General features: G+C 46.0%; 1 protein-coding gene across 1 annotated transcript in view; it reads left to right on the forward strand.

The window, feature by feature from the left end:
- The first annotated feature begins 285 nt into the window (after positions 1 to 285).
- The window catches only part of LOC119454312 (uncharacterized), a 34,638-nt gene continuing 19,889 nt past the window's right edge, over positions 286 to 15,034 (forward strand). Inside the window, exons 1-4 of the mRNA XM_037716277.2 lie at positions 286 to 485; positions 3,629 to 3,861; positions 5,528 to 5,717; positions 14,077 to 14,295. Of these exons, the coding sequence (XP_037572205.2) occupies positions 344 to 485; positions 3,629 to 3,861; positions 5,528 to 5,717; positions 14,077 to 14,295 (784 nt within the window). The 5' untranslated portion in view covers positions 286 to 343. The remainder of the gene's footprint in view (positions 486 to 3,628; positions 3,862 to 5,527; positions 5,718 to 14,076; positions 14,296 to 15,034) is intronic.

Below are 15,034 nucleotides of genomic sequence, written 5' to 3' on the forward strand. Positions count from 1 at the left end.
AAAACGAAATTGTTTTATTCATGTAGCCAACCACATGCTCTTAGTCTCGTTCTCCTTTGTGCACGCGCATATAAATTTAAGCATTCTGGTCCTTGCAGAATGTTTTCTGGGACACGCCGTACACTGTGAACGAGAACAAACTCACGCAAATCGAATGGTTGTGAGTCATTTGCATTTTTCATTCGGAGTTAATGAGCTCCCTACAATAAGTGTGTGGACGATTTATTCCGCGCTTTACTGCTTTGTGCGCACATCTCGCCCAAAAGACGCAGACAGACTGTACACAGCCGCAGCGGAAGCGGTGGCTAAGCAGTACGGGAAGGAGTACACGTGGGAGCTGAAGATGCGAGTGATGGGAACTCCGGACAGCGACGCGGCCCGCGTCGTCATCGACACCCTGAGGCTGCCGCTCAGCGTGGACGAGTACCTGGCCGAGCTGGACCGCTTGTATGCGGTTTCGCTGCCCAACGCACAGCTCATGCCCGGTGAGTTGTCACTGATTAAACGTCACAGATGAGGCGGTGCTGGAAGAGGGTACAAGATAGAATGGAGCACACAAAGGCGCGATAGACGCAGACAGACTGTACACAGAGGCTATACACAGCGGCTATACAGCGGCTATACAGTGATAGTAACGACCTCACTGGATACCACACGCATGTGGTTGTTAGCGCAGTGTCTGTGTGCTCCTTCCTATTTCCTCCCGTCTTCTAACACCCCTTTTCTGTAATCATAGACTTATTACCCCGTCAGCATATTCTTGCTAGAATAGAGTCATCAGTCATGCCATCCTGAACGTTCCCGTACCAGGCGCATCAAAAGTAGGCAGCATCCAGCTCGGTCATTCTTGTACATGGACAGGACACCAGCCGGGAACGCAGATTTCTAGGGCCTTTTGTTGACTAGCGGTATCATTCTATTGTCTGTCTCGAGTGGTACAGTTTGCTTGCTCGACGCCAGCTGTACCCTTTCCCTCGCTTAGTACGCTGTGCTATAGTCGGCAGGCTGCGTTTGGCGAATAATACTACGGCCAGAAATGCAGAGAGAGCTTAACATAGAAGGTGTCCCTGCTGTCATGCACCACGTTTAAAGGGAAGCAAAGCCTGCCTTGGGGAAAATACCAAATGTATGCTGCTAGCAGCAATTTAATGAAGCCTGCAATGGTTTAAGTGCGAAACACTTTTGGGGCCCGGGCTGTCGGCGTCAGCGTCTGCCAGGTGATCACGCTCAAGAACAAGTGCAGAATTGATCAAAACCGGTTCAAATTAAACTAACATGATTCATAATAATTTAAGAGGCAGGAATAATCGTATATTAAGCGCAATAATTACCAGAAATTCGTTAATATCGCTTCTACCTATGATCAGCAAAGGCTTTGTCTCAATGTGAAAATGAAAATGAAATTATGGGGTTTTACGTGCCAAAACCACGATTTGATTATGAGGCACGTCGTAGTGGGGGACTCCAGAAATTTGGACCACCTGAGGTTCTTCAACGTGCACATAAATCTAAGTACACGGGTTTTTTCGCATTTCACCCCCATCGAAATGCGGCCGCCGTGGCCGGGATTCGATCCCAATGTGCGTCGTGGTTTGGTTCCATGTGCGTGGCGGTTGCCCACCACTTGTGCCTTAGCACAGGTCTCAAAACGAATGATGGATTGCTAAACACAAGTGAACCACAGCTCCGCGCTTCCCCAGCTTTCACGTTGAGTGGAACTGTATTACCACCGAGTTTACCATTGCATTAGCGCCGAGGTTTTTTTGTCTTGTTCTCAGCTAATTTACTTTGTAATCAGTAATTAATTGCCTTCCTAATTATTCTTCTTAGGACAGATGTGTACAAGCTACGTTTCAGAAGACATTCGAAAACTTAAATTTCAGGTGTTTGCTACTTGCTATATTTTGCTTGACTGTTTTTCCGCAGATCAAAACAAAGCCCGCTGTATACAAAAACATCCGGCCCAGCTTTTAGCTTGCGCGCTGCATGAGTTCTGCTCTGACAAACTCAAAGAACGAACTTAGGGCACGGGTGTAATATGGTCATAATTATGGCGAGTGTAACTTATTCGCGCTGATTTATTCGAGGTACTTTATTCGAGTCGCGGTGAATAGACAGCCTGTGTGGCTATTTCTCATGACTTGGCTTTTGCAGTCTTTTCGCCGCTCTTCCAAACAGCCCAGTTGCGTTGCGATGCTAAGCTCGAGGTCGTGGGTTCGCTCCCGACATGGGCGGCCACCCTGTAATGTGGGCTTCATGCACAAAAAAAAAAATTAGGGGCAGCTTCGCACTAGTGGTGCAAAGACTGAGCAAACAGCGAAGCTGGTGACCTCACCTAGCTTTATCGCGGTTCGGCCAAGTTTTTGCGAAGTTATGCTTCGAGACTCGGCCACGTTTTGCGCAAGATCACCCCGGAATCATTGACAGCCCAAGGGCAATGAACACTCGATCAATAACGTATCTGGACGCTCAAACACTTTTGCTTGGTTTCGCGCGCTCGTAACTCCGGATCTTCTGCGAATCGCCGACGTTTCGCTGATCGTACCGAAGTCGTCTCACTCGCTCTCGAGTGAGCCGACTTCGGTCCGAGCACACCACCAGAAAGTCCGAGCCCGGCACGGGCCCGCGTCAAGGTACCCGAGCCCGGCACTGGCCCGGGTGAAAAAGCACATGCCGTGTCCGGGCCCGGCCCGAGCCCGTGAAAAAAATGCCCTACCTGGCCCGGCCAGGTCCATGGGTCGGGCCGAGCCGGGCCCGGGCTTTCGGGTAAGCCCGAGCCCGTGCAGTGCTCTACACCGGATACGTCGGCTGCGCCTCGCACTGTGGCGAGGGTAACCTGAGAGAGGGTGGTAACCTCGCCGAGCGATGACATCACGTGCGTCGCCTTGCAACGCCTCGGACCAGTTGTGCGAGGCGTTGCTAGGCAACGCGCGATGACGTCATCGCCAGGCGCAGTTTTTTGTTCGCACTACGCGGCCTAACCAAGAGCTTAAACAGCTCCGCTGTTAAAATTGCTAAATATACTGGAAGCTCCTTCATGTCAAGTAAAACACGAGGGGTATTTCCACCATAAAGAAGCTTCGATTTCTTCTTTTTTTTCCTTTATATGTTGCTTGACACCTTATATGATTTCTAGGACGTGAGGCATATGCGCGACGTAGCAGCCAGCTGTAGAGCCATATCCAAGTGCAAAGTGCAAAATTATAATGGACGCGGTTTATCCTTTCTGTACATTTCTAAGCTAGCGCATGATGTATGATGAAGCGGACTTGTCAGACTGTACGCGTATTTACTCAAGACAACGGTTCATGCACGGCGTGAAGAGAGGGTTAACCAAATTTATTAACAATTTTTTAGATTATCACAGTACACAACCGCAGGCACAACCTTACCTGTTTTTTTTATGTGGATGAATAGATGAAATATTGAGTGAATATGGTAATAGGAATAAGTTAAATAGAGCCAATGAATGAATAGACGGGCAGGTGCACCAAGTGGGTGCATGGATGTCCTTTACGCATAGATGCTGCAACAGGGGTTCCATAGGAATAATTGGCAATGCATACATTGTATGATCTTTCACCTTTCAGCACCAATCCTCGAGTTCTTTTTCTTTATTTGCTTCCAGGTGTCGAGCGCCTAGTGCAACACTTGCAGGGGCACGGTATTCCCATAGCCCTGACCACTAGCTCCAAGCCGCTTTCGTTCGGCATAAAGATGACGCACCACGGGAAATTTCTGGCGTTGTTTCACCACGTGTTCATATCGGGTGGGGACCCCGAGGTCAAACGTGGCAAGCCACACCCCGACATTTTCCTGATTGCAGCGTCCAAGTTCGAGGAGGATCCGGCACCCGGCAAGGTAGAATCACCCTGCACTCTCAATTCAACTGAATATCCAGATCTGCCAGGTATCATTGACTAGCCTCCAAAACGCAGTATCATTTCTGTGCCTTCTTGAATTTATTTAGGAAACACGCAAAGGTTACTACCACCTTAAAGTTTCGCCGCCACGAGCAGCGCTGCACTTTCTCGTAAAGGCCAATTGCAACAAAATTATGAACCACGTGAAAAGCCATGTTTCAGATAATTTAGACGTACAGGAGCCTTTATAGAAAATTTCACGCTTGAAATGCGAGTGGCCGTTTCAAAAAAACGCTCGGAAAAATCGATGTTTTTCATACCTAAACTTTTTCATGCTGATGTTTTTCATAACGCCGCCATTACCAGTCGCTGTAAGTGACGTACTTTCGAGACTATAGAACCAGCGCCCGCGTCGTCTGCTTCTATTGTGTATCACCGAACAGGTATCGCATGTCTGCTAGCCACAGAATTAGTATACTTTGCTAACTGCTTCGTGCGCTGTGCCAACGCCGTTACGCGGCCGCCTTGTTCCGATCTTAGAGTCTCCGGCATGACGTAACCAACTTCACCGGATGCATGGCAAGCTGTAAACTCCGGACTAGTCGACCGATCAGGACAACTACTGCCCTCTGTAGTAAAGGATGATAAGTAGCTGAGGTTCGGCAGAGCCGAGTTAGAGGGGTCTGCCCTCTAGCACGGCCATGGGCTCGGGGCTAAGCGCGCGGAAACTCACAGCCAGACAGGCCGGGCTCTGGCCGTGAGAAAGCTTCGCCCATTTCGCTCTGGTGGCATCGCTTTCCTGCATGGCTTGCTGCCGCAGGTACACCATGCCCGACGCGCCGCGTTCTCCTTCGTGACGAATGCAGCATGCGATTCCTGCTGACAGCGTTTCTCGCGCTGTTTGAGAAAGGCTTCCTTTCATCTATTTCGATTCGTCCGATGTAGAGACGCGCGAAATGTCTCGAAGGTGATGCACTACCGGAAATGATCTCTCGAGAATATCACCCGTGAATACAACTTGCCTTTGCTTTTCGTGCGCCTTCGCAGCTTATAATACTTACAGTCATCCCGAGAAAACATTTGCCAAGCAGATTTTGCATTGATAAGTGACTGTGCTGTTGAAGTGCAGCTTGTGCAGCTTCGTCAACCGCAGTTCCCATGCTTTGTGCGCGTTGGCTGGTGCGCGTTGCGTACTGCACAGCCGTCGCTTGTGTTCGAGCACGTGTTCGAGCACCCTACTGCCACGAAACGTGTCCGCGTTTTTGCAACAGCTCAAATAACGTGCCCACGGCACGCCCAGGAAGATAACCATCAACTTCCGTATGTTCAGCGAGCCACGCGCCTGAGAGCCTAGGCCGCCCAGGCGCTACTAAGAGATCAGCAGTTGTGTATGCTTCTCCAATGTTCGACATTTCCACATCGTTACCGTTTTGCCGCCGGGTGCACGCGTTGTCCGCTTACGCGCTATTTAAAGGCTGCTAATGTGAAAGTCAGACAATCACCAGTGGCGCGGCTTTCCCAAGATTACATTAATAGTATATGCTAAGCATTTATACGCAGTTTAGCCTAAGTGAAATATCGTTGCAGTTGACCTTAAACAAATCACAAAATTGTTATTTCATTCATAATAATAACATTTTGCGCACACCGTGTTCTGCTACCAGGTTCTGGTGTTCGAGGACACACCCGCAGGTGTGACGGCTGCCCTGGAAGCCGGCATGCAGGTTGTGATGGTTCCGGACCCTCACATGGACCAAGAAAACCGGAGCCGGGCAACCCTGTGCATCGACTCGCTGTTGGACTTCAAGCCCGAGCTGTTTGGACTGCCGCCCTTCGAGGAAGTCCCCAAGAGGAGTAAGAACAACCTTATCTGCGAGTTTGTTGAGCCATAAATTTCTCGTAATAGTGGAATGATAATTGCTTTTGTGACTCACTGAAAAGACAAAAGGCAATTGGCGGCTTAAGTAAGCTTTTGTCGACTGCAGAAGGAACCGCAACGTCTCACACGTCTTGTTGAACAACCATATATTTTGCGCATTTAGCATGTGCCCTCTATGGAGCACACATGTACATTAAAGGGACACCAAAAGCAAACATTATGTCAACTTACTGTTAAAATATCATTCCACAAACCATGAAGCGCATGTTTTGCGCCATGAAAACATTTAGTTTAAAGGAAAATCGCGTGTGAAAGGTGCGCATTCCTCTAACGCAATTTAAATCGGACGTTGCCTATAAGCCATTACCGCCATTTACTACCGTCGGTCAGTAAAACTGCGCCCGACAGACGGCGCGCTTAAGCCCCCTGAACTTACCCTGAATAAAGCTAAAGATAGCGACATCCTTTTATCTGGCCGCCCAAGCCGCGCGGCACCGCGATAAGAGCGAACTGGGAGGGTGAGGGGCGAGTCAAGGCACGTGTGACGAGGAGACTTGGAGAAGGAGGGGCCAGCAAAGGAGGAATGTAGCTACCTTTAGTATATTCACGGGACTAGACGCACTACGGTTTCTTTTTCTTTTTTTCTTTTTTTTTGCGTGAGAGGCAAAAGCATGGCCAGAAACCGAGCGGGGACACAGCTCACAGCATGCCACGACATTATAGGGACGCGGAATATTCCGCTGCTTGCACAAATTTTACTTCTCGCCCGGAAGTCCGCGCCGACCGCGTGGCGGCTCCCCCGTTTCCACATGATCAACAAACAGCAGTCACCAATACACCACCCCTGACACTTGCTCTCCTCTATGACAGCGAGAAATAAGGGGTAAAATCAGCCTTCGCTTCGTCTCATCTCACACAGTACAAATCATCCGATATAGCGTGCGCGCCACAGTCTCGAATGCCATGGAGCCAAGAGTGTGTTTTCATTTCTAGCTCTCAGGTGGCGCAATATTATTTACCGCAGGCTGCATGGAGTGCGTTTTTACTGACGATGGCGGCACAAATAAACCAGATGTAGTACCCTCTGGTTACAACGTCGGCCTCGATGCCGCGCCCGTGTATATAAATTTGTCCCGCAGCGAAACGCGAGAGTACAACAGGATTTCTATCGCGTCGCTTGAATATCGAGTACATTAGGAGGGTGCTGAATTGGGCTGGTTGGTTCATGATGAAGGGGGTAAAAGCAGCGCGACGAAAGCAGAGACGACGTACACAGCACTGTAGACGTCGTCAATAATGTACCTCCTTCCTCGCGTACATTATTGCCAACAAAACTGCGCGCACAGTGGGTTTCCACCATCATCGTTAAGGGTATACACGTGCGGTCTAGCGCAGGATGTTGGTAGCGAGCTTGTGAACCGCGCAGGCTCATCTATAGGCCGCGCTTACATTTGCCTGCGCATTGCATGCATGCTTAACTAAAACCAATCTGCTCATAAGTGCGTTGCGGTTCCCAAATATATCTCAACCACGCTAAACATCTCAACAGCGTTTTAACCTAAAATGCTTTGGTAATAATTATTATAATCTGTACATCCTCATAAATCTCCGATCTTTATGTCCTCTCACGATAAGTGATTTTCTCCGCTTTCCAGAGGACACGCACCCAAAACCCTTGGGGCCACATAGTGTTCACTCTTTCACTGTTTTCCTACACAATGATGCCAGGCGACTGTTCCGGTAATATTGCTTTTGGCACCAGCACTAAGGACTCTTTTTTTGGCACTAGCACTTCATTCCTACTTCATCTGCTAGTCTTTCGTGCGATCTTCTTTAGCTGCCTTTCTTTTGTCTACAAGTGTGAGCTTTAGCACTTGCGGCATGGTTAATAAGCTGGTGTCGTAGTTGTTACTTCGTTCCAAGATCACTAGCGTTCCATCATCAAATTGGCTTGTGGTGCGTGCGGTCTTAGTTATTTCGACCATGCGGACCTCTGGAACCCCCTTTCTGTTGCACTTGCAAATCATCACCCACATCAGCAGTTACGTCCATAGAAAATTTTACTTTCAGGGTGGAAGCGCTTTCGTCTTATACAACTGTCCTGTCCCCACCAATGTTCCGAAGAGTTCTGTTTCGCATTGATTGTTCTTTCACAGTACAAGTTGTCATCGCTGTGAGGTGGGTTTCCGAAGATGTTGCAACCACAATGTTCACCGCGCCACAACTTGATGAGCGTCATTGTCGCGAACACCAGAGAAAAGGAAAGTCTAACGTTGCGGAGATCCCTTGGGCTGTGGAAATAGGTTTAAGCCAAGTGTTCATCTGTGTGTGTTTGCTAGGAACGCCGGTCTTGTATATCGACAATTTGCAACCATTGCGCACATAACGAAGTTGGGCATGTTATCACCGGGAAACGTCTCGCTCACCGTGACCTCGTTAAACTTCAATATTGTGGGCACAGAACCACCGTCTATCGGGCACACTACGCACAGAACCAGACTTGTCCTAGACAAAAACATTTTAACGTATTTTTTTCGCAGTTGTAAAAGACACATTCTAATCATTACACTGCTCTCTCATCAAACGTGCACTGGTGCAGCAAGCCATTCTTCGCAGCCTATATCGACGCTGCTCTTCTGCAAGCAAGCTCTTGCCTTACACATCAAGCTTCCTTGGGCATCGAAAACGTTCGTGCTCGCTTGACGCTTATACCTGTTTACACTATCTCCCTGACCGACCCACTGTGCGATACAGTGGCGAGGAGCACCAAGTTTCCTTGAGGCGGAAAGACGGCTTCGCTCTAAAACAACTTCTCTAATACAAGTATGTTCGACATCAAATCATTCCACCAGCTTCCATCACATCAGCACTGCGACATATAGCACTCTCACCCACTTTGACTTCACCTTACTTTACGATACATGCATTAATCCTCATGCATATTTCTGTCAATAAAGTGGTCTCCTTCTACAGTACTGCGACTTGGCTTAGGCACTGCATTTTGTTTGTTCCTTACCTCGCAGTGCGATTGAACAAGCAAAGAACGTAAAAGCGCTCCAAGGTGCTCACGCACTTCAGTTAAGCATTCTCCTCATATACTCTTGGTGTTGCTCGGCAGGCTATGGATCTCTTTTTGCGGTGTATCCTCCAGAGTGTAGACTTAGCACAATATAAAGCAATAATTTTAGCTTGTGAGTAAGTAAGACTGCTCTTCGCAGCGTCTAGTGCTCAACTAAAGTTTGAAGCGAATGTGGCTCTTCCATTCAACAAATGAGCAGCTCAGGAGCGCCAGTTTAAGGGTCAGTCATCTCAGCTACGTTGCATAGATAGAATATCAGCAGTACAGTGCAATGATCACAAAAAAGGACATACGTAATACAACATTTTTTGGTGTAATGAACATGTTTTGAAAGTTTTCATAAGGCGTACATCAAGCAGAACTTTTTTTTCAATGTTCTAAACACCTCAGTACTAAATGCAAGCATGATATTTATTTATTTATTTATTTATTTATTTATTTATTTATTTATTTATTTATTTATTTATTTATTTATTTATTTATTCAAAATACCCCCAAAGGCCCTCATTATGATGGAGGGGGGGGGGGGGGGGAAGGGGGGTCACAGGCGCACAGGCACTTGTCATAGATTATACATCATATTAAAGAACAAGACAATATAACAAAAATAATAATAGAGTGATACATAGGCAATATACAAATTAAGTGACAATTATTTCAGAGAAAACATTAGTACATATTACGAGAACATAAGGCAACTGCAATATTTCGATGGGGGCGAAATGCGAAAACACCCGTGTGCTTAGATTTAGGTGCACGTTAAAGAACCCCAGGTGGTCCAAGTTTCCGGAGTCCCCCACTACGGCGTGCCTCATAATCAAATCGTGGTTTTGGCACGTAAAACCCCATAATTTAATTTAATTTTTGCAATGAAAAGCAAAACAGCAACAAACATCGAAAACACTGTAAAAGTCCCAAGATAATAATAATAAGATTAGTTGACAAGTCGTGAGCGTATTAAATCTTGAAACTTAGTCAAGCCAGGTTCCGTGGCAATGTCTGATGGTAAGGCGTTCCACTCAGTTATTGTGCGCGGTAAGAATGAATATGCATAATGGAATGACTGGCAGTTAATGCGTTTGACTTTGTATGGATGGTCACGACGTGGACAGATAACTTGTGACTGAAAGAAATCGTCATGAAGTCATGGATGGTGATAAAGCTTATGGAAAAGTGATAGGCGAGAAATTTTACGGCGAAGTGCTGAGGTGTCCAACTCAGCTTTATTCTTTAACGAGGTGACGCTGGTGTAACGTGAATAATCTGAAAAAATGAAACGCGCAGCACGGTTTTGCAAGGATTCGATGTTACTGATGATATAAGTTTGTTCGGGATCCCAAATGGCAGACGCATATTCTAGTTTAGGACGGATTAATGTTGTGTACGCTAGTTTTTTAACATGCATTGGCGCTTCTTTTAAGTTATGTTTAATAAGTCCGAGAGTACGGTTAGAAGAGGCAAGGGTAAGATTAATATGTTTATTCCATGATAAGTTTGACTGAAGATTGATGCCAAGGTACTTGTAAGTTGTGGCGAGTTCCACAGCGTTGTTATCAAGAGAGTAGGTGGTTGGAATTCGTGGCGTATTGGTGAAAGACAAGAGTTTAGTTTTGGAAATATTTAATGGCATTAACCAATTAGAGCACCATGCACTTATTGCCTCCAGGTCAGTTTGTAGTAAGTGATTATCAGTGTTACTTGTTACACATCGATAAAGTACACAATCATCTGCAAATAGTCGGATTTTGGATAACACGCAACTGGGTAAATCATTAATATAGATTAGAAAGAGTAAAGGTCCAAGTACGCTGCCTTGTGGAACTCCAGACGTAACATCAGCATAAGATGAGTTAGAATTGTTAACTGATGTAAACTGAGTTCTAGATGAGAGAAAGTCGGTGATCCATGCAATTATAGTAGGGTGAATGTTAAGCTGTGAAAGTTTAAGTAACAACCTATGGTGTGGAACACGATCAAATGCCTTGGAAAAATCTAAAAATATTGCGTCAACTTCAAACCCCGCGTCTATCAGTGCATGTATGTCGTTAATAAATCCGGCTAGTTGGATTTCGCATGAGTAGCCCTTGCGAAAACCGTGCTGATACTTAAAAATAACGTTATGGTCTTCAAGGAAGTTGATGACTTGAGTGTGTATTTTATGTTCGAGTAATTTACAAATAGTATTGGTTAAGGAGATGGGACGATAATTGAGCGGACAAGCACGATCACCTGATTTGAAAATGGGTATTATTTTAGCAATGCGCCAGTCATTAGGAATACAGCCTATCGATAGTGACTGGGAAAATAGAGCGGTTAACATAGGACAAATACTCTGCGATGTATTCTTTAAAAATTTATTGTTGAAGCCTAGATGGTCGGCGCTAGATGAACGTTTTAAGATTGCTTAGTAAAGCTAAAACACCAGACTCACTGATGACTACTTCGTGCATTGTGATTCCTACTAACGCCTTTAAAGTTGGCAATGAGTTAACGTTTTCATGAGCGAAAATTGTTACAAATGTAGCATTAAGAAGTTGAGCACAGTCTGAATCGGGGATAGGAACTCCATGAGAATCAGTAAGACTGATGTCCGTGCGAGTTACAGGATTTACAACACGCCAAAAGTGACGAGTATTATTTTTAGCATGGATGGTAAATCATGAGAAAAAAAGTTATGGCGAGTAGATTTTAGCAATGCCTTATAAGCCTTTTCGCTCGCTTTGTGTTTGTCATGGGCACTCGCGAGACCAGTCAGTTTTGCCTGTCTGTACAGTCTCTTCTTTTTGTTATTAAGCCGCCGAAGCTTGTTGGTAAACCAAGGAGAACTATTTTTGCAGGAAATGGCTAACATAGGAATGAACGTGTCAATGAGAGAACTGAGGTTGGCTTTAAAGAGGGCCCAGTTCTGTTCAATGGAGCGTGAATGGAAATCATGCAGAAATTGATCTGAAAATGCTGTTAATTCATTGTTAATAGCGTCGAAATTGGCTTTACCGTAACATCTTATTTTCTTTTTGGTAATTGTTCTTTTGCTCATGGAAAAGTTAATGCATCCAGTTATAACATCATGATCTGCGATGCCTTCTTCATGAGTTATGTCGAAAAATATATCAGGATTGTTAATTAAAACTAGGTCTAGTATATTGGCAGAAGTTTCAGTGGATCGTGTTGGCTGACTAATAAGTTGGGTTAATGAAAAGTCAAGACAAGTGCTCAGAAAAGAACGTGCGGCGGCATCTGTGGCCGATACGGAGAGTGACGACCAATTGATATTTGGAAAATTGAAATCGCCAAAAATCATAATTACCGACCTCGGAAAAAGCGCGAACACCTCGCTCAGCACCCGATGATACTCATCAGAAAACGCGCCAGACATGTCGGTTGGACGGTAAAAAACGCCAATGATCACACTAAATGCAGTACCCTTCAAGGGAATCCAAGTACATTCAAGAAAAGAATCGATAATGATGGGTGCGGCAATGAATTCTTCCTTTATCGCGATGAGCACACCGCCCCCTCTATATACGCTGTTGTCTATCACATCGAAAAAACTTGAAAGTGGATTCACTCGTAAAGATGCTGTTATCGTGAATGGTGTCGTTAAGCCAGGTCTCGGTAAGTAACACTAAAGACGCCTGGAATGAATCGATGAGCGATGAGAGTGCAATACCATTAGCGACAACACTTCTAGCGTTGGTGTATAAAAAGGGAAATTTTTTATCAGTGCGACGATGAAATTTTACGGGTAAGCTGGTAGATGAACCTGAGCCTAAGGAAACGAAGGAGGAACATCATCTATCCCTGCGCCGGGAAACAAGAACAGCCTGGCCTTCATTGGTGTTCCACTCGTAAACGTCATTGTTCAAATGCAGTTAGTTGAAAACACGACGTACTCGATCCCCGTCTTTCTTCATATTTCGCGAGAACTGGAGAAGCTTCCGTCGCTTTTCGCGAACTGTTTCCGAGTAATCTCGCGAGATGCTCAAATATAAACGTCTTCGAACCCAATATTACTACCGTTATACTTCCCCGCATGGTTTGTTTTGTATTTGCGTTTGACTTCAACTAACCACCACATTAACCATAACTTTTGTTATATTCAAGCATAGCGTTATTTCAGAGCGTTTGCACTATGTTAGCCAATTCGATCAGCACACCTTATGTAATCCGCAAAGACGTATTTTCGCTTGTGTCATTATTTCCTAATATAGGTCTCAGCCGTTCGGGAAGCAGCTTTGGGTTGAATACGTCAGCATCCATGGCCTTTCCGTTCAAGCCAGTGACCCATGTAATTTTTGACTTGGATGGCCTGCTTTTAGGTAAGTCAGGAAGATTGACGCGTCGTGAACATGAAACAGACGAGATAAGAACGCCGAAAACGCTGTAAAAGTTGATGCCGCACTTTCTACTTACAACTTGTTAAGATGACATTGTTCATTGTGGCCTCAACAGGACTTGAACTTTCGAAACAAGGAGGCGTCAGGCTTTCTAGAGAAAACCATGTGGCCGCCCCAAAAAAAAAAAACCAAGTCCCCCTTGTCCTGTTGAGACGACGCAACGGCACATTCTCGTCCAAAAAATTGTCACTGTGTAAGAAAATCATGTGGGGTCTCTCAAGCAGTAGATGCAAAAATGCGGGAAAATTTGGCATTGCGAGTAGTGTCATTTCGTAGAGCATACAATTACCAATTTTTGAGTAGCTTCGATGCCAGACTTTTTACCCCATTTTCCCCTTGAACTTTCGAATTCTTGGTGTTACACATATGGCGCCGTCCGATATTCTTCGGCTTGTTGTCACTTGTTGTCTAGGTATTATAACCCTGCGCCATGATGAAAAAGAACGATTCATATTGATGAGAAGTCGTAAACAAATAACTGTTTCCATGACATCGATTTAACTGCAGAGTTCTGCGGAAACCTAAAGTGCATAATGACGTGATTAGAGAGTGATTCAGCGAGGCGCGTAATACAGTGCGCTCGCTGTCAGGTATAGTATCAGGCAGTTCGTGGCTGTGTTATTACGCAATACATTGAAATTGCTTTAGACTGACTAGCACTTCAGTGCACACTAGTCCGCGATGTATTAGGCGTCAGTCTCGTCTTCCTCGCGACGTGCTGAGTAATTTCTTTCGTGACACTTCACCATGTTTATGAGTTGAAATCTGACAGCGATAAGACATGTCACTGATGACCACGTCTGTGAAAGATGCTGTCGTGGTTCTTCTACATGCGCGGACCACTTTTGGCACCTGAAGACACGGAGAAGTTGTACACCGGGGCTGCAGAGAGCGTGGCCTCAAAGTATGGTAAAAAATTTACCTGGGAACTCAAGCGGCGGGTGATGGGAACGCCCGATGCCGACGCGGCGCGCACGATCGTCGAGGTCCTCGGCCTGCCCCTGCCGCCGGACGAGTACATGGCGGCGGTGGACCACATATACGAGGAGACGTTCCCCAACGCCCAACTCATGCCGGGTGAGTGCCGATGAACGCAGTCACGCAGCTACACCCTACGCGTAAACTTGTGAGTACTGTAAAGGTCCTACCTATGTGCGAGCTGTTGCAGTTTACGGAATTGCATATATGCACAGATATGATGAGATTTCGTGCACGCGAGAAATGGTGCGCACAAAAGAACGTGCATTCACCGATTACACTAGGCCAAAGACGCAAGAATGAAACAAGCGAGTGATAGTCAGCCTTACTCGTGTAATTTGCGTCGTACGTTCCTCAGCTTACACCTAGCCTAACTAATAAATGCGAGAGCATTTCTTTGAAGACCGTACCCCACTTTGGTCTTTCTATGTGCATTTTAAAATACACATAGAAACATAATACACATACACATAAGCTGCCATACAGTGGGGGAAGCTTTTTCCCTTCCCCCACTGTAGGGCAGCCAACCAGGCTGAGTCCTGGTTAACCTCTCTGCCTTTAATGTATCATTTCCTCCCTCTTAATATGCTTACTTGATACGATGACGGTCTAAAAAGAATTTAACAAATCTAGCCCATACGAGAAATCGAACGCGGGTTCTAGCATGGTAGGAGAGTACCTATACTTGGCGCCAGGCTAAGAGTTTAGAAAAAGGCACAGAATACTTCCGACAACCGAGCAAAAGAGCACCGCCACCGTCGTGCCGAAGCAATATCGACGCGCATGCACCGTTAGCACGTGGAGGGTCAGAAGGTCATCAGAGACGTGCAGTGCGTTT

The sequence above is a fragment of the Dermacentor silvarum genome, chromosome 5 (genome assembly GCF_013339745.2).
Source record: "Dermacentor silvarum isolate Dsil-2018 chromosome 5, BIME_Dsil_1.4, whole genome shotgun sequence".
NCBI classification, from domain to species: domain Eukaryota; kingdom Metazoa; phylum Arthropoda; class Arachnida; order Ixodida; family Ixodidae; genus Dermacentor; species Dermacentor silvarum.